We start from the raw sequence: 19,250 nt of genomic DNA, 5'->3' as shown, positions 1-19,250 counted from the left end.
CGCGACCAGACTCCCGTCGCCTTTGGACACGGTCCACTGCTTGCCACCTAGCCAGTAGACCAGGGCCACTACCCTGGCTACCTGCACTAGGCACAGTCTTCAACTCTCTCCACAGCCTGTCACTGTCACTGACAGACCCACTTCCCTCCTCTCTGTTTCAGACTGTCACTACACTTGAACTCCAAAACTCGACTCTCTGAACTCAACTCCAACTGACTGGTTCCCTCCCCAGGATGCGCAAGACCCCTAGGTGGGCGCTCCCAATCCGCCTGGTCCTGCCCACTGGTGTGTCCTTCTTACACGGAGGGGGTGGCTATGATTTTGTGGCTGATGGAACCCAGTGTAGGATAGTGTTGTGTGGAGTGTAGTGTTTCTCTGTGACCACCTGGCAGCGCCAGGGCATCACAAAGACATGACCCAAAGATAAAAAAAAATAAAAATCCAGCCAGCTAGCCAAGCCAACTAGCTAGCCAGCTAACGAGCCAGCAAGCCAGCTTTCCAGTCAGTATGCTAACCAGATAGCTAGCAATCCAATCAGCTAACCAGCCAGCTTACAAGCCAGTTGGCTAGTTAGACAACCAGCTAACTAGCCAGCCAGCAAACCAGAAAATCAGCCAGCTAGCTAGATACCTTGCCAACCAGCTATCCATTCACCCGGCCAGCAATCTAGCTAGCCAGCTTGTCATTAAGCTAGACTTCCATCCATCCAGTTAGAAAGCTTGCCAGTCAGTCAGCCAGCTAGCTAGCCATCTAACAAGCCAGCAAGCAAGCTAGCCAGCCAGTTAGCTAGCAAGCTAGCCAGTTAGCCAACCAACAAGCCAGCCAGAAAACAAGCTAGATAGCTTGCCAGACAGTTAGCTTGCCAGCCAGGCAGCTAGCCGGCTTGACAACTGGCACGGCTCCTGACAGGCAGGCAGATTTATAGGTGAAGGCTACAATGTGAGGTCAACAGGCTTTGTGACACAAGAGTGTCCCTAGCAAGGCATGGCCGTATTGATGACTTGATGCCAGGTGGATTTGCATTGTGACTTCCATCTACAGGCACTAACTGCCCCATGAAAGTAGTAGTAACATTATTATTATTATTATTATTAACTAGTATTATTAAGAATTTTAAAAATAAAAATGATAATACTAATAGCAACAACAAAAAAAAAAAATTTCGAATTTCTTTTAGCCGGGGAGGAAGATTTTTTCCCTTATCTTTTTTCATTTTTCAGCTTGAAAGTCGAGGAGCGAGTGCTCCACCAAAGGGAGACAACAAGTCAAAAAAGACATGACCCAAAGAAAAAAACCACAAAAAAACCCCAAGCCAGCTGGCTAGTCGGCCATCCAAGTCAGCTAGCATGGTAGCCACTTGTCAACTAGCTAGCTAGCCAGCCAATCAGCCAGCCAGTTTTCCAGTCAGCATGCCAGCCAGCCATCTCTAGCTAGCTAGCCAGTTAGCAAGCCATGTAGTCAGCTAACCAGAAAACTAGCCAGCTAGCTAGCCACCCTAGCTAGCAAGGCAGTCAGGTAGCATGCCAGCTAGCCAACTAGACAGGTAGATTCCTTGTCCACCAGCCAGTCAGCCAGCCAGCTAGCTAGTCAGCCAGTTAGACTTCCAGCCATCCATCAAGCCAGCCAGATAGCATACCAGTCAGCTAGCTAGCTAGCTAGATAGTCAGTCAGCCAGTTAGCTACCAGGCCAGTCAGCTAGCTTGCCAGCCAGGCAGCTAGCAAGCCATTCAGATAGCCACCCAGCCAGTTTGACAACTGGCACAGCTATTGCCTGATTTATAAGCAAAGGCTATATTGTGACAGACATTCACAACAGTTTTAACAGCAAGACATGGCCGCATTGATGACATACTATCTCAATTTTTTTTAGAAATCTGTTTGTTTTGTTATTTTTTTTTTGGGGGGGGGGGATTTTTTTCTTTCAAAATTTGCTCCATCAGAGAGGTGAAAAGATCCAAAAGTGATGATCCTAGAAAGAATAAAAAGAGACAGCTAAGCCAACTAGCCTCGCCGCCAGCCAGCTAAGGAAACTCGCTAGCCAGCCAGCTAGTTAAGGCAACTTGCTAGCCAGCCAGTCATCTAGCCAACCAGTCAGGCAAGCAGCCTGTCAGCCAGCCAACCAGCCCGCTTGCCATCCAGCTACAAAGCAGGCCAACTAGCTAGTCAGCCAGTGAGCTTGCCAGCCAGTTTGCCAAGCCAGCCAGATGGATAGCCAGCTGAACAACTAGCACAGCTACTTTCAGGAAGTCAGATTGAGAGGCAGAGGGCACATTGTAAGGTTAGCAGGCATTGTGAGACACAAAAGCGATCTAAACAACCAGCTATCAAGCGAGCTAGGCAGACAGTCAATCAGCTAGCTATTTAGCCAGCCAGCCAGCTAGCCAGTCAGCCATCTAGGTAACCAGCTAGCCATCCATCTAATTAGCCAGCTAGCCATTAAGTCAGCCAACTAGACAGCTAGCCAGCCAGCCAACCAGCTAGCCAGGTAGCTTGCTAGCCAGCTAACCAGATGGACAGCCAGTGAGGCAGCTGAACAACTAGCACAGCTACTTGCAGGCAGTCAGATTTATAGGCGGAGGCCACATTGTGAGGTCAGTAAGCATTATGGAACAAAGGTGTTGCAAGCAAGGTGGATCCCCATTGTAACACTGGAATATTCCATCTACAGACAATGACTGCCCAATGAAAATATTAATAATAAAAATAATTAATAATAATAAAAAAAAACCTATATTTTTTTAAAGATATTTTTCCTTAATATTTTTTTCATCTGCATCTTGAAAGTTGAGGAACGAGGGCTCAACCAGAGGGAGGCATCTGGTCAAAGACATAGCTAAAAGAAAACAAACAATAGAAAAACGGTTCTGAGCACCACTGGTGGACACAGATGGAAAAGGACACCTGTGCAAAGACAATATATGGGCCCTTTGCCACCCAAAAGCCCATCAAAATGCCCAGTTCCACCTGATTTGGAGGAAGAAATGGGCCCCCCAACCTCTTGGGCCCCTGTGCAACCACACAGGCTGAACCAATGATATGCCCACCCCTGCGTTCACATTTACAAAAAATAAAAATGAAGAGATTTTGATTTCCTAACATGACAACCACTAAGTCCGGGCATTTCTGTCCAATTTTCTAGTGAAGCATAAAGGGAACCTGTCAGCAGAAATTTTGCTTTAAACCTAAAAGTTTCCCCTTCTGCAGCTCCTGGGCTGCATTCTAGCAAGGTTCCTATAGTTTTTGTGCCCCCTTTTAGACCAAATTAAATACTTTATAAAGTTGTACCTTTTGGTATGAAAATCTTCTAAATTATCCATGGGGGCGGGCTGTCTAGTGTCCGTTACTGTCCCTCTTGCCGATTTACGCCGTCCCCCAACGCTCCATTTCATACCTCAAGATGCTGCTCAGTGCGCCCGTGGTCCCGCACATGCGCCGTGTGACTGTACCGGGACTGTGCACAGTGTGACCGCTGGTGACGTGTTGCGCAGGCACGAGATTATGGGCGGTGTCCACCCATAATCTCGTGCCCACGCTTTCCCCTCTGCCTCCAGCGTTCTGCGCAAGCGCTGGCCAGATGTCCCGACTTCACCTCTTTCCCATCTTGCCCTGGAGCAGGAAATAGATGGGAGGGGCGGAGCAGGACACCACTGGTTACGAGAGGTGACGTCGGGTCATCTGGCCAGCGCTTGCGCAGAACGCTGGAGGCAGAGGGGAAAGGGCGGGAACGAGATTATGGGCGAGCACTTGCTGATGACAATCACAGCGCCGCCCATAATCTCATGCCTGCGCAACATGTCACCAGCGGTCACACTGTGCACACAGTGTACAGTCCCGATACAGTCGCACGGCGCATGCGTGGGACCACGGGCGCACTGGGCGGCGTCTTGAGGTTTGAAATGGAGCATTGGGGGACGGCTTAAATTGGCAGGAGGGACAGTAACGGACACCAGACAGCCCGCCCCCATGGATAATTTAGAAGATTTGCATACCAAAAGGTACAACTTTATAAAGTATTTAATTTGGTCTAAAAGGGGGCACAAAAACTATAGGAACCTTGCTAGAATGTAGCCCAGGAGCTGCAGAAGGGGAAACTTTTAGGTTTAGAGCAAAATTTCTGCTGACAGGTTCCCTTTAACCTTCCTGGGAATACGAGGGGCAGCTGATAAGTCTTTGGCTTTGTGATTTTTTTGTTTCTATGGTAACGAATGTTACATCACATGAAAGCCTTATGTGTCTAATATATATTTTCAAAATTTTGTGTTTGTTGCTTATGGCAACAGTGTTCTACGCACGAGGGAAAACAAAATGGCGGAGTCTAATGCGATATTCACAGCAACTGAGAGCAGAGGAGTGATAAAATTCTTGTTTCTGCAAGGAAAGTCTGGAAAGGATATTCATGGTGATATGTCGCAGACATTGGGGGATCAATGGCCTTCATATTCCACAGTTAAGAACTGGGTTGCCAAATTTAAAATGGGTCACTTCACCACCAATGATGAGGAACGTCCTGGACGACTGAGAGTGGTTGTTGTTCCGGAGATCGTCGATGCTCTACACAACCTCATACTGGAGAATCGACAAATTTCAGCTAAAGCAAATGCAGACATCAAGGGGATTTCCCATGAACGTGTTTGTGTCATCATTATCCATGAACATTTGGACATGAGCAAGCTATCTGCAAAGTGGGTCCCCAAATGTGTGACAACAGATCAGAGAAGCATGCGAGTGAAAACCTCCCGGTCTATTTGTCAGCGTTTCTGGACTAATAAGAACTTTCTGGATCGACTGGTTACTATGGATGAGACCTGGATTTATTTGTATGACCCTGAAAACAAGAGCAGTGAAAAGAGTGGAGGCACAGGGGTTCTCCTCATCCTAAGAAGTCCAGGGTGCAAAAATCAGCCACTAAGGTGATGGCGTCTGTGTACTGGGATAAGGATGGCATGCTGCTAGTGGACTACCTTCAAAAGGGTTCCACCATCAATGCAAGGTATTACATTGAACTTTTGGACCAATTAAAGGCAGCTCTGAAGGCCAAAAGGTGAGGCAAGCTGTCCAAAGGAACCTTGTTCATGCAAGACAACGTCTCCGCTCACACTGCACAAGCGACCATGGCAAATCTGGCAGAGCTGGGCTTACAGCTGGTTGACCAACCACCTTATTCACCAGATCTAGCTCCCTCCGACTATCATCTGTTTCCAAACATGAAGAAACGCCTCAAGGGTACCAAATGTCACACCATTTCTGATGCTAAAGCTGCTACGGATGCCTGTTTTGAGGCACAACTGAAATCCTTCTTTTTGCTAGGCTTACAGAACTTGAAATACCAATGTAAGGAGTGTGTTGACATCAGTGGAGAGTATGTGGAATAAATGTAAAGTTTCATCATCTTATCTCGTTTCTTTCTTGGTAAAGCCAAAGACTTATCAGCAGCCCCTCGTAAAAGACCTCCAAAACAATAGTGCAACTGCACTTTTTTTGCAATTTCACTGCACTTGGATTTTTTTTCCCTCTTTTCCAGTACAATATAGGACAGAATAAATGGTGTCATTCAAAAATACAACTCGTCCCACAAAAAAATAAAGTTAGCGCTCCCGGAAGAAGGGGAGGAAAAAACAAAAATGAAAAAGTGTTGTGTGTAGAAGGGGTAAACATGGTTTTCCCATGAAGAAAGTTATTTTTAAAGTTTATTTTAATCAATAGATCAGAAGGATTAAGAAAATGTTCCAGTCCTGAGATAATGTTATATATGTGTCCCTGCTATGTACTGTGTAATAGCCGTGTCTGACCGTACAGGGACATGGTCTGATCGTGCCACATCTCCTGGTCAGAGGAGGACAAAAAAAGAGTGGACAGACAGCACAGCATGGGATCATAGCTGATTCTTTTTGTGAGGTAAAACATTTCCCTGACTCTTTTTAAAAAATGTATTCCCTCAGAGAAAGAATAATTTGTGATCCCATACTGTAATGTCTGTATATTCTTACTTCCTCCGCGACCCAGGAGCTGTGGTATGATCAGTCCATGTCCCTGTACGGTCAGACACAGCCATTACACAGTACATAGCAGGGACACATATATAAGATTATCCCATGAGCTGTGGTATGATCAGACCATGTCCCAGTACGCAGGGCCGGATTATAGGCAGGGCAGGCGGGGCTCCAGCCCCGGGGCCCCCACCAAAAGAGCTTCTGAGGGGGCCCCCACTACCAGGGCCATACTTGCCACAAGGCACCTGTCAGCGTTTTTTTTTTTCTTCTTCACATCCTCTCCCCCTCCGTAAAGACAGTCTAATAAATCAGCTGTGTTTTCAGGGGAGGGGGGGCGGCGCATTGCCATTTATTTGTATCTGCGTTTTTAACGCAAAAACAAACTGCGGTCACAGGACGTTGATTGACCCCGGAAGTACCAGCGCTTGCACTTCCGGGGTCAGAGGTATGCCAATGAGCTCCCTGCTGTGTGCTGCGGCCATCATGGGTGTACTCAGCAAGGGTGTGTGTGTGTGTGTGGGGGGAAGTGATGTGGGTTGCATTGTGTGTGTGTGAGTAGGGGTGATGGGGGGATGCATTGTATGTGTGCGTGTGTGTGTGTGTGTAGGGGGTGATGGGTGGGTGCGTTGTGTGTGTGTGTGTAGGGAGTAATGGGGGTGCATTGTATTTGTGTGTGTGCGTGTGTGTGTGTGTAGGGGGGGTGCATTGTGTGTGTGTGTAGGGGTTGATGGGGGGTGCATTGTATTGTGTGTGGTGTGTGATGGGGGGTGCATTGTATTGTGTGTGTGTGTAGGGGGTGATGAGGGGTGCATTGTGTGTGTAGGGAGTAATGGGGGGTGCATTGTATTTGTGTGTGTGTGTGTGTGTGTAGGAGGTGAGGGGGTGCATTGTATTGTGTGTTTGTGTATTCAGTAATGGGGGGTGCATTGTATTTGTGTGTGTGTGTGTCAGATCTGTGTGTGTGTGTGTCAGAGCTGTGTGTGTAAGAAGCAGTACTCTGTGTGTGTGTGTGTGTATATATATGAATTAGAGCAGTCTGTGCGGCCCCCCCAGAACTATATGGGTCCCCCAGAGCTCTATGTCACCCATCCCAGTAATGAGTACACCACCAGAGCTGTTTGCCACTCCAGTAACGTCTATGCCCCCTGCCCCTCCTGTAATGTATATATTGTAGCCCCCAGCCCCTCCTGTGATGTATATACAGCAGTGCTGTCAGTGTGCAGTCATGTCTGTTAATGACAGCCATCATGAAACACAGCCACATGTCCTGAAGGAGCTGGACGGAAACAAGCGGGAGAGGTGAGTGAGGCTGCTGGTGACTTCCCCATATTAATACCTGTAAGGGCTCATGCGCACGTAACTGCTGAATATTCTGCAGCGATTTGACAGCACATGTGCGCGTCAAATCGCTGCAGAAACACTGCATAATGGATGCAGTTTTTCTGTACAAAAAATTCCGATTTCATGCGCTCTGGCTGCTGCCCCCACCATAGCCAGAGGGGAGCTGCATCCAAAGCGCACGGAATAATTGACATGCTCATTTTATGAACTCACAGATTTGGGTCAACATTATAGCACCCAAATCGCTGCGTTCATAAAAGCAACGTGCGCACGTCTCATGCACAATCTTCATAGATTGTATAGGGGATGCAGGACGCATGCATTTACACTGCAGTGCTATACGCAGCGTAAATGCATGGAATTACGCAACGTGCGTATAAGCCCTAATGCGTCTGTGTCTGCATGTATGTCAGTGTATATGACCGTGCATATATTTGTCTGTTTATATGTATTTTTCTGAATTTGTCTTCAAATATGTATATGTATGTATGCCTGTATGTGTATGTGCGTGTCTGTGTGTGGATGGGGTCCACTGAGACTTTCACCCGGAGGCCACAAAGACCTGGAGCCGGCCCTCGCTGCCTTAACATTGGGATCAATAAAAAATATGTGAGTAACTCTACTTTCTGTGTATATGTGACTCCTGTGAGTGATCCTGGACTGTATCTGTATTGTGCTGTGTGTATGTACAAGTGACTGCTGTGAGTGATCCTGGACTGTATCTGTATTGTAGTAGTGTAAACCTGAATGTGGCAGAACAGGATAAGCTAAATGGTCATTGGATTTATATCTAAATGCTACAGTTCGCGCTCTACTGTTATGGCTAAAAATCAGGGGCGTAACGACCGCGGTCGCAGCGGTCGCCATCGCGACCGGGCCCGGGCAGTTTGGGGCCCGCGGGGACCCGACAGATCAGCAGCCAGCTCCTCTCAGTGAGAGAGAAGCTGCGCTGATCTGTCACAGTGTACGCGCCCACTATATGACCCGCTGCCGCCCCCGACACCGGGCCCTCCTGCCCGATGTCAGCGGCGGCACCGGGGCCCCCCTCCCCCGTCACCGCGCACAGTAATAATGAAGCATAGAGCGGCCAGCGCCGCTCTGCATCATCATACTCCCCCTGTGCCTGCGCGGTGACGTCACTCCTGTGCGACTGCTGTGCTGAGTGCACAGAGCGCAGGGAGGGAGGACGCCGACCGGAGCACCGGGAGAGAGAGGAGGACGAGCAGCAGTGGAAGGAGGAGAGCAGGGAGTACAGCAGCAGTGGAACAAGGAGACGTCAGGACAGAGCAGCAGTGGAAGGAGAAGATCGGTGAGTACTTGTTTTTTTTTTTTTTTATATATATAAAGTGAGTACACGGTGGTCAGAGGCCTGGGGTGGGGAGGCTGCATGATACTGTACATGGAGGCCTGGGGTGGGGAGGCTGCATGATACTGTACATGGAGGCCTGGGGTGGGGAGGCTGCATGATACTGTACATGGAGCCTCCATGTACAGTATCATGCAGCCTCCCCACCCCAGGCCTCCATGTACAGTATCATGCAGCCTCCCCACCCCAGGCCTCCATGTACAGTATCATGCAGCCTCCCCACCCCAGGCCTTCATGTACAGTATCATGCAGCCTCCCCACCCCAGGCCTCCATGTACAGTATCATGCAGCCTCCCCAACCCAGGCCTCCATGATGGAGGCCTGGGTTGGGGAGGCTGCATGATACTGTACATGGAGGCCTGGGGTGGGGGAGGCTGCATGATACTGTACATGGAGAACTGGGGTGGGGAGGCTGCATGATACTGTACATGGAGGCCTGGGGTGGGGAGGCTGCATGATACTGTACATGGAGAACTGGGGTGGGGAGGCTGCATGATACTGTACATGGAGGCCTGGGGTGGGGAGGCTGCATGATACTGTACATGGAGGCCTGGGGTGGGGAGGCTGCATGATACTGTACATGGAGGCCTGGGGTGGGGAGGCTGCATGATACTGTACATGGAGGCCTGGGGTGGGGAGGCTGCATGATACTGTACATGGAGGCCTGGGGAGACTGCATTATACTGTACATGGAGGCCTGGGGAGGCTGGCAGCATTATTATACATGAGCCCTGGGGAGGCTGGCAGCATTATTATACATGAGGCCTGGGGAGGCTGGCTGCATTATTATACATGAGGCCTGGGGAGGCTGGCTGCATTATTATACATGGAGGCCTGGGGAGGCTGGCTGCATTATTATACATGGAGGCCTGGGGAGGCTGGCTGCATTATTATACATGGAGGCCTGGGGAGGCTGGCTGCATTATTATACATGGAGGCCTGGGGAGGCTGGCTGCATTATTATACATGAGGCCTGGGGAGGCTGGCTGCATTATTATACATGGAGGCCTGGGGAGGCTGGCTGCATTATTATACATGGAGGCCTGGGGAGGCTGGCTGCATTATTATACATGGAGGTCTGGGGAGGCTGGCTGCATTATTATACATGGAGGTCTGGGGAGGCTGGCTGCATTATTATACATGGAGGCCTGGGGAGGCTGGCTGCATTATTATACATGGAGGCCTGGGGAGGCTGGCTGCATTATTATACATGAGGCCTGGGGAGGCTGGCTGCATTATTATACATGGAGGTCTGGGGAGGCTGGCTGCATGATTATACATGGAGGCCTGGGGAGGCTGGCTGCATTATTATACATGGAGGCCTGGGGAGGCTGGCTGCATTATTATACATGGAGGCCTGGGGAGGCTGGCTGCATTATTATACATGGAGGCCTGGGGAGGCTGGCTGCTATATTATACATGGAGGCCTGGGAGGCTGGCTGCTATATTATACATGGAGGCCTGGAGAGGTTGGCTGCATTATTATATATGGAGGCCTGGTGAGGCTGCATAATAAACATGAAGGACACCTTATACATTGAATATAGAGGTGTAATATACATAGAGGTCTATGAGGCTGCATTATACTGGAGGTCTATAGGGCTGCATTAAAATGGAGGTCGGGGGGGGGGGGGGCTGTATAATACAAAATGAAGGGACACCTTATACATGGAATATAGGGGTGAATTATACATGGAGGAGTATGGGGCTGCATAATACCATCTGAAGTTTTATGGGGTTGTGTTATAATACATATAGGACTATGGGGGCTGCATTATAATATATGGAGGACTATGGAGGCTACCTTATACATGGACTATGGAAGTGCATTATAAAACATGGAGGACTATGTGGTGCAGTATAATATATGGAGAACTATGGGGTGAATTTTAATACATGGAGAACTATGGGAAATGCATTATAATTGAAGGGCTACTTTATACATGGAGGATTATGGGGGTGCATTATAATATATGGAGGGCTATGTATCTGCATTCTAATATATGAAGGGTTATGTGAGACCCTTTATACAATTATTTGGAAGGCTATGTGGGGGCTGTTATAGTATTTTGAGAACTTTATACAGGGGGGACAAAGATACAAGTATGGGATGGAAATGTTTTGTGCTGAGGGAAAAAGGCTCTTTCCCTCAGCAGCCAACTTTCCCATGCTCTGCTATACATCTCTCAGCACCCAGCTTTCCCATGTTCTGATATACATCTCTCAGCACCCAGCTTTCCCATGCTCTGCTGTACATCTCTCAGCACCCAGCTTTCCCATGCTCTGCTATACATCTCTCAGCACCCAGCTTTCCCATGCTCTGCTATACATCTCTCAGCACCCAGCTTTCCCATGCTCTGCTGTACATCTCTCAGTACCCAGCTTTCCCATGCTCTGCTATACATCTCTCAGCACCCAGCTTTCCCATGCTCTGCTATACATCTCTCAGCACCCAGCTTTCCCATGTTCTGATATACATCTCTCAGCACCCAGCTTTCCCATGTTCTGATATACATCTCTCAGCACCCAGCTTTCTCATGCTCTGATATGGGAAAGCTGGGTGCTGAGGACAAGATAAATATCAGAACATAGGAAAGCTGGGTGCTGATAGAGGGATTTCAGGGTGCTGTGGGTGAGAGCCAAGTGTCAGTGTCATTATCCCTTACCCCATACCTCCCAACCGTCCCGGATACAGCGGGACTTTCACGCTTTACGTTGTTTGTCCCGTTGCCACGATCGGGACGGCCGACTCCCGGGCTCCGCCCACCCACTCTCTCTCCGCCTCCCTGCTTTTCCTTCCTACCATCCCAGTAGACGTGGCATAACAGAGAGGAGCGCTGCCTGTGCTGCTGCTGGTACAGTAAAATCTCCCCAGCGCTGATTTCCCTCCCTCCCCCCCCCCTCACCCCCGGCCGGAGCCTCTCTGTGCGGTTGGCCGGCCGCCTGTCTGTGCGGTCGGCCGGCCGCCTGTCTGTGCGGGCGCCCCCCGGCCGCCTGTCTGTGCGGGCGCCCCCCGGCCGCCTGTCTGTGCGGGCGCCCCCCGGCCGCCTGTCTGTGCGGGCGCCCCCCTGCCGCCTGTCTGTGCGGGCGCCCCCCTGCCGCCTGTCTGTGCGGGCGCCCCCCTGCCACCTGTCTGTGAAGGCGACCGGCCACCTCACTGTGTGGGCGACCGGCCGCCTCACTGTGGCTCCCTGCGTTTCCATGCTGGAGGCCCGCCGGCTGCCTGCGTGTCCATGCTGGAGGCCCGCCGGCTGCCTGCGTGTCCATGCTGGAGGCCCGCCGGCTGCCTGCGTGTCCATGCTGGAGGCCCGCCGGCTGCCTGCGTGTCCATGCTGGAGGCCCGCCGGCTGCCTGCGTGTCCATGCTGGAGGCCCGCCGGCTGCCTGCGTGTCCATGCTGGAGGCCCGCCGGCTGCCTGCGTGTCCATGCTGGAGGCCCGCCGGCTGCCTGCGTGTCCATGCTGGAGGCCCGCCGGCTGCCTGCGTGTCCATGCTGGAGGCCCGCCGGCTGCCTGCGTGTCCATGCTGGAGGCCCGCCGGCTGCCTGCGTGTCCATGCTGGAGGCCCGCCGGCTGCCTGCGTGTCCATGCTGGAGGCCCGCCGGCTGCCTGCGTGTCCATGCTGGAGGCCCGCCGGCTGCCTGCGTGTCCATGCTGGAGGCCCGCCGGCTGCCTGCGTGTCCATGCTGGAGGCCCGCCGGCTGCCTGCGTGTCCATGCTGAATGGGTGTGGATGGGGAGTGGATATGGGCGTGACTGTGAAATGGGTGTGGTTAGGGGGCGTGGCCTAAAAATTTGCCGCGCCGCGCTACGCGCGCCGCAAACTTTGGCCTTCTTTTCCTTCTTTACAAGTTGGGAGGTATGCCTTACCCCAAGTGTCTGTGTATGTGGAGGGGGGGCCCAGGTCTAAACTTTGCACCAGGGCCCATCCAACTCTAGTTACGCCACTGCTAAAAATGTTAACGTTATGGGGCCCCCACCAACCTTAATCTGGCCCTGCCTTTACGGTCAGACACAGTCATTACACAGTACATAGCAGGGACACATATATAAGATTATCCCAGGAGCTGTGGTGTGATCAGACCATGTCCCTGTACAGTCAGACACGGCCATTACACAGTACACAGCAGGAGCACATATATAAGATTATCTCAGCACAGGAACATCCAATTGTGGAAATTATTATTATTACTCCAAAATATATTTGTTAAAACAAACTTTGTTAGCGGGAAACCCCTTTGAGAGCCTAGTCGCAGAGCCCACATCCCCATGCCGTGACACCCCTTTTCTTGCCCTCTCCCCCAATGCCCTGGCTATTGGCTCCAGCACACAGCCGGCACCGCGCTCAGACATTAGAAGGCATTGCCCCTTTTAATAGCCGCTGTAGCCACGCCCCCTGTGGGAGGGGCCTGTCCTCGCGTGCTCCCGCCCTGTGCATCCATCAGATGCTTGCTGTCACCATGCGCTGGCCGCTGCTCCGCCGTCTGTACTGTCGCCTGCCGGGCTGCACCGAGAGCCTGAGCCGCAGATGTCCGTGGAGGGCAGGCACTGCTGTCCGTCCATCCTCCGCCACGGCGTGGAGGAGCGCGCAGGAGCTGCACGGGACCGTGGCCAGGTACGGGCAGGGCACATGGTGTACACTAGGGAGCAGCCATTAGATAAAAGGGGTGACAGAACTTTTTAGGAAGTACCAATCAATGCCTTTTCGGCAGCATCTCGCAGAGACTTATGGGAGTTGTAGTTTATCTTGTGACTGCACTGAATGGTTGTCTAACAGCTGTACACTACAGATCCCAGCATGCTTTTCAGGCTGGAGATGCTCAGTGTAAAAGTGGCATCAAAGTGGGCACCGAATGGAGTTATCAGACTTTCTGTGGGCCACTGATATTACACACTGGGATGAGCCGGAGCAAACTCTGGGCACTACTGGCTGAGTGGCTGACCCAAATGGGTTCTGTGCAGAAGAGCTGGCATCAAAATGGGCAATTAGCCAATGTCCACAAATTAGAATAAGAAACCAGCGCTTCTAAAGGTTTATACAACTACCGAGCCACTATTAGATGGGTATGGTCCGCACCACACACGGTCACTTAAGCCTCGCCCAAGAGGATTGTGGGCATAATTGCTGCAGGTAACCATTGTTCATAAATCCCAATAACTGTTTTTAAAGGGTTAAATGATGTTTGGCCTTTTATGTTACCCTGCAGATATACCGCTAGTGATGCCCACCGGCCTGAAGGTTCCTACCATCAATCTGGTGTGAAAGAGGGCGACTGACTGATATGTACTGATTCATTGTATAATACTAAACTCAAAATCGATTTCCAAAATATCCAGCTTTCCCCGATCTATAGAACAAGGACTTCCAGGGACTGTTAAGCAGAGCGCACAGGATTTTGCGACCCTATGAGGACAACCAGGTCTCATGATTTTTGTTCATTTGTTTTGAGGAAAAAAAAAAAAATGTTACTGCAGTGTGTTTGTGGTTCTATTCACATTCATCTGTCATGTATTTCGGTCTACAATGGGATCCCCTTGACAAGTCAGCGGGGTCTGACATTCATTGCTGGTGGGCATTCTGGTGTTCACTGCCTATGATGGTGTTGATAAATGGCTTTCAGTTACTTACTGTATATGGATCTGTAAATACTGGCTGTTTGCTCACTTTAGTGCCAACTCTGATGCCAAGTCCCCAGTTGGGCTAGTTTCATGTAGTGCCTCCATGTCTGTGTGCCACTGATGGTCTAAAGTCATTTAAAGGGACTTGATGGTGCATGTCTGTAGTCACTGTGACTGCATAGTGTGTGTGTGCTGCCAGGATTGTCCTCTGCAGGTGCCAGGAGCAGGTGGGCGTGTAACCGCAAATAAGCAATTTGCATACATGTCACATGCTGACTAGACGTGCGCTGCCTCGCTCAATACTAGTCGGAATGTGGCAGGAAGTATGTAAATCGCATACATTTGGTCATAGGATCCTCTAGCTCCGGGATCTGCTGATCATAACAGTGAGCGCACTTTATGTGCTGTGAGGATTCTCATGACTGCAGTTACATATAGTGACTGCAGACTTGCGCCCTAATCCTGGACAACCCCTTTAAAAACACCAGTTACTTCAACAGTTTTCCCAGACATGAATGTCTGCCCAGCTCTTGTGCCTAGAACCCATTTAGGCCAGACGGGAATGACCCGTGTTTGCGCCCTGCATCCCTTTGTGTCTTGGCAGTGTAATGAAACTGTTGATAACACTTTTCAGTGCCTGTTTGGTGCCCGATCTCGTGCCTCTTTTTTGTCTCCACTTTTAGTGTATTCTCATTAGTGCCCTTCACTGCCCTGTATTTTATTATTGAGATCATTTCTGCTTATTAAACTTGACCTAAACCAAAGGTATGATCTGTAACACGTTGGAATAAGTGTGGTGTGTAGGTGCACGTTCACACTGTGATCATTAATAAACATAACCTAGGATAAAGCTAAATGAGCAAATGCCCAACAGCAGGTATTAGTGGTACATATAAATAACATGGGGTACTTGGTTGACATTATTTTGATCTAAAAAATATAAAAAAATATAAAAAAAAGTTGTACCCAATCAGGATGGTCCCTAATAGTGATGAGCGGGCACTGCCACACTCAGGTACTCAGTACTCCTAACAAGCAGTTGATGTTGAGATGGGTGTGACTTCAGTACCTGAGTATAATGGAAGTCAATAGGGAATTTGAGCATTTTTCTGGGAAATCTTCTGGAAAAATGCTTGAATTCCCCATTGACTTCCATTATACTCGTGTAGTCGCGCCCATCTGAGCATCCAACTGCTCATTAGGAGTACTGACCATGGTAGTTCACACTCATCACTAGTCCCTAACTCTTCTAGCTCACATCTGTCCTCAAAATAGATGAGGGCAGAGCAAAACCTGACTGTTTAATGTCAGCCCATGGCAAGCTATATAGACAATATGCACAGCTCAAAAAGGGGAGCCATGTCCCTATATTTATATAGCACAAAAACTAAAGCAAAACAGTCTATTTTGAGGTCTGATGGCATATAGAGGTGAATTTCAAGAGTTGGGGTCCATCCTGATTATTGGACTGCCCCCAGCCTAAAAATGGCAACCTACAGCTGCCCAAGATTGTCACATCTATTAGATGCAACAGTCCCAGCACTATAAAATACAAAAAACATCCTCTTTCACCACTTTATTAACCCAAAAAGACACCTCTTCAGGTCTGACGTAATCCACATGAGGTCCCACGACTATTCAGCTCTGCTACAGGTAAGTCACGGTGGGCGGGCATAGAACATGACTGCCCCCTGTGACTGCAGGCAGAGAATGACTGAGCCACGCGATGAGCGATGACGTTACTCAGGTTATTTGCGGTCATTGGTGGGAACCTACAGCTGTGATTGCAAATCACCTGAGTGACGTCACCACTGATCGCATGCCTCAGTCTCTATCTGCACTTGCAGTGGGCAGTTATGGCAGCTTGGTGTGACTTACATGTAGCAGAGCTGAATAGTCTTGGGACCTCGTGTGGATTACGTCAGACCTGGAGATGTGTTTTGGGGTTAAAGTGAACCTGTCCCCTAGAATATACGTTCTGACCTATCAGCAGACGCATGTGTGCCCTAATTACACCTCCCTACCCATCCCTGTGCTGTAAAATTGTATAATATGAAAGAAATAAAAAACATTTTATTACCTTCATATTTCGTATATAAATAGCAGGGAATGTGGTCACAGGGGCGGCGCCTTGCCCTATGCTTTGCTTTGCCATATGCTTTGAGCCTAATGCGCAGCACCGGAAGTGAATGCGTGACCTGGAAGCAGTGTGCCGCCATGATGGAGTCTCGGTGAGTACAGCGTGCAAGCTCTTATCACCCATCCCTTCTACCAACATTGTAAATCTCCGGATTCTGGTCCCCATAGAATTATATGGGGACGGATTCTGGACCAGAACCGGATTTAAAAAATAAATAAATAACCGGGACCCGCTGATCCCGGTTATCTGCGAGCTGCTTATCTCTAGTCTGGAGACCACAGTCAGACCAGTGAAGTCCAGCCATTGTAGTCCATATATAGACCATGAAATTCATCCTCGTGAACCCAGCCTTAGGACACCTTCATATTAGAGTACATACAGTTCATGTGTGCCGCAGGCTGCACTTTGAGCCCTTACACCTATTCAAGCCAATGTATGGGGTCTGTAAGGGAGGATACTGCAGAAAGCACTACTCTGGTTTATTTTACTGATGAGAATGGTGCATGTGAGGCAAGGCAGCTGCAGCACCCGCGGGCATGTAGGCGAGCACATGGAGCGGCACATCTTGCCAGTCACAGCTGCTATTTCTGTACAAATGTAGGCAAACTTATTTGAACCCATATGAAAAAAAAAGAAAGAAAAAAGTGAAATCTGCAACTAAAAAGAATTAATTATACAAAATGTAAGGGATTGCTCTAAAATTGAATTTTAAAGGGAAATTATCATGATGAAGCACCACTGACTAATGCTAAGACCATGAATGCAGCACAGCATTCCTCTTGGACAATCACTTAAAGGGAATTTGTCACCAGGTTTTTGCCACCTAATCGGAGAGCCAAACAATGTAAGGGCAGAGATCCTGATTCCAGCAATGTGTCACCTACTGGGCTGGTCATTGTAGTTTTGATAAAATCATTATTTAATCAGCAGGAGATTATCATTAGAGGACTGCTTGGCATGCTGCCAGGTAGTCCAGCATATTCATGAGCTCTGTATAACTGCTAGATCTGCAGAATAGAAACCATTGATTTTATCAAAATGACAGCAAACAGCTCGGTAAGTGACACATCGCTGGAATCAGGGTCTCTGTCTCTATATTATGCTGCTCTCAGATGAGGTAGCAAAAACCTGGTGATGGATTCGCTTTAAGAGGCAAGTAATTTCTACATAACCTGTGCCCAGTTACAGATCCACATGGTTTATGGAATACTGCCAGCATGTTTCCATCAGGCCATCTTAATTTCCCACTGCTTCAGAAAGATGCCAGTGTATACATCTCACCATAAACCCTCGGTCACCAGAGTCAACAAATGTGTTCTATTGGTCACCATCTGGATACCAGTAATTGAACAGTATAGGAAAGCACAGCAGACTTTGCACTCTTGAAAAAATAGATTGGAAACCGCACCCCAATGGAAATTAGTGGAAAGTCTGGTCTTTATTCCTTGTAGAAGTATTGCACCCACTATATTAGAAGTGTGCTATTTTTCCTCATTGTGTGTATACACACACACATACATACACACATACATACATACATACACACACATTACATGTGTGTATCTCTCTCTCTCTCTCTCTGTATGTATGTATGTATGTATGTATAATATATATATATATATATATATATATATATATATATATATATATATATATATATATATATATATATATATATATATATATATATCTCTATATCTCAGTTTTGCAGGTAAACTGTTGTTTAAGGACAGGGGAAAAAGATTACATGTGTGCGGAATAAAAAAAAAAATCCATACCGTATATATGCTCTATGCACTTTGGATGGGTGATGTTCTGCTTCTTTTCTCTGCAGAAACATAATACAACTGTCAAAAGACACATTCAGGACTTTGCAGAATGAAAATGCCGCCTTTAAGCCAGTTCTGGCCATAATCCAGGTAAGTGGAGCATATGATGTGCAGCTCTGCAGATGGTTTTCTGTTAATTAACAATATGGTGATGTCCTTTTAGTAATGAAGGTTGGTCTGCACGTTCTCATTACTATAGTTCAAAATATTATATCCGTATATGTTTTCTAATCTGTATACCCGCTGCTGACAGATTTTCCTCTTCGTTTTCCCCCACTACTTTCATGTCTACATTATCCTTTACAAAGTCCTGTTTAAAATTTAAAGTTGACCAATTTTAGAATGAATGCCCTCTCTGGCTCATTTATTAAATGACTTAAAAACTGTAAAAATAATAGAAAGCAGGCCCCATAGTATCAATAAGATTGACTCACTGCATACGTAAGTGAAAAAAAAAATCAATTGGTGTAATCGATTTGGATAGCTTGGTACATCTGCCACGTTGGTAATCTATGGCTGCTGGAAGGTTACAGTAGGCCTGAGAGCTGCCTCCTACCTGACAGCTTCCAATGCTTGTCTTATCCAGCCTGGCGGGACATAATCATTCCAGCATAAAGCGCATGTGATGTCATACCACACCGGCTCATCAGCTGTGGATGCTGTGGTGTAATAGCCACTTTACACGCTACAATTTATCTGACGCTATGTCGTTGGGGTCACAGTTTCCGTGACACACTTCCATCATCGTTAGCGACGTCATTGCGTGTGACACCTACGTGCGACTCCGAACATCGCAAATAGGGTGAAAATCATTGATCATTGACACGTCGTTTAGTTTCAAAATATTGTTCGTCGTTTGGAACGCAGCAGACAGATTGCTACGTTTCACACCCTGCCAACGACGAACAACATCCACACGTCCGCCTTGGTCAAACAATATATCGCTGAACGATGTAGCGTCCTTTGTG

General features: G+C 48.5%; 1 protein-coding gene across 1 annotated transcript in view; it reads left to right on the top strand.

Annotated features, from left to right (window-relative positions):
- Positions 1-13,135: 13,135 nt before the first annotated feature.
- MTHFD1L (methylenetetrahydrofolate dehydrogenase (NADP+ dependent) 1 like) overlaps positions 13,136-19,250 on the top strand; it is a 311,373-nt gene continuing 305,258 nt past the window's right edge. The window contains exons 1-2 of the mRNA XM_075339530.1: positions 13,136-13,309; positions 18,288-18,372. Coding sequence (XP_075195645.1) covers positions 13,140-13,309; positions 18,288-18,372 — 255 coding nt within the window. The 5' untranslated portion in view covers positions 13,136-13,139. The remainder of the gene's footprint in view (positions 13,310-18,287; positions 18,373-19,250) is intronic.

The sequence above is a fragment of the Anomaloglossus baeobatrachus genome, chromosome 3 (assembly GCF_048569485.1).
Source record: "Anomaloglossus baeobatrachus isolate aAnoBae1 chromosome 3, aAnoBae1.hap1, whole genome shotgun sequence".
Classification (NCBI taxonomy): domain Eukaryota; kingdom Metazoa; phylum Chordata; class Amphibia; order Anura; family Aromobatidae; genus Anomaloglossus; species Anomaloglossus baeobatrachus.
This window is presented reverse-complemented; position numbering and strand designations above follow the sequence as displayed.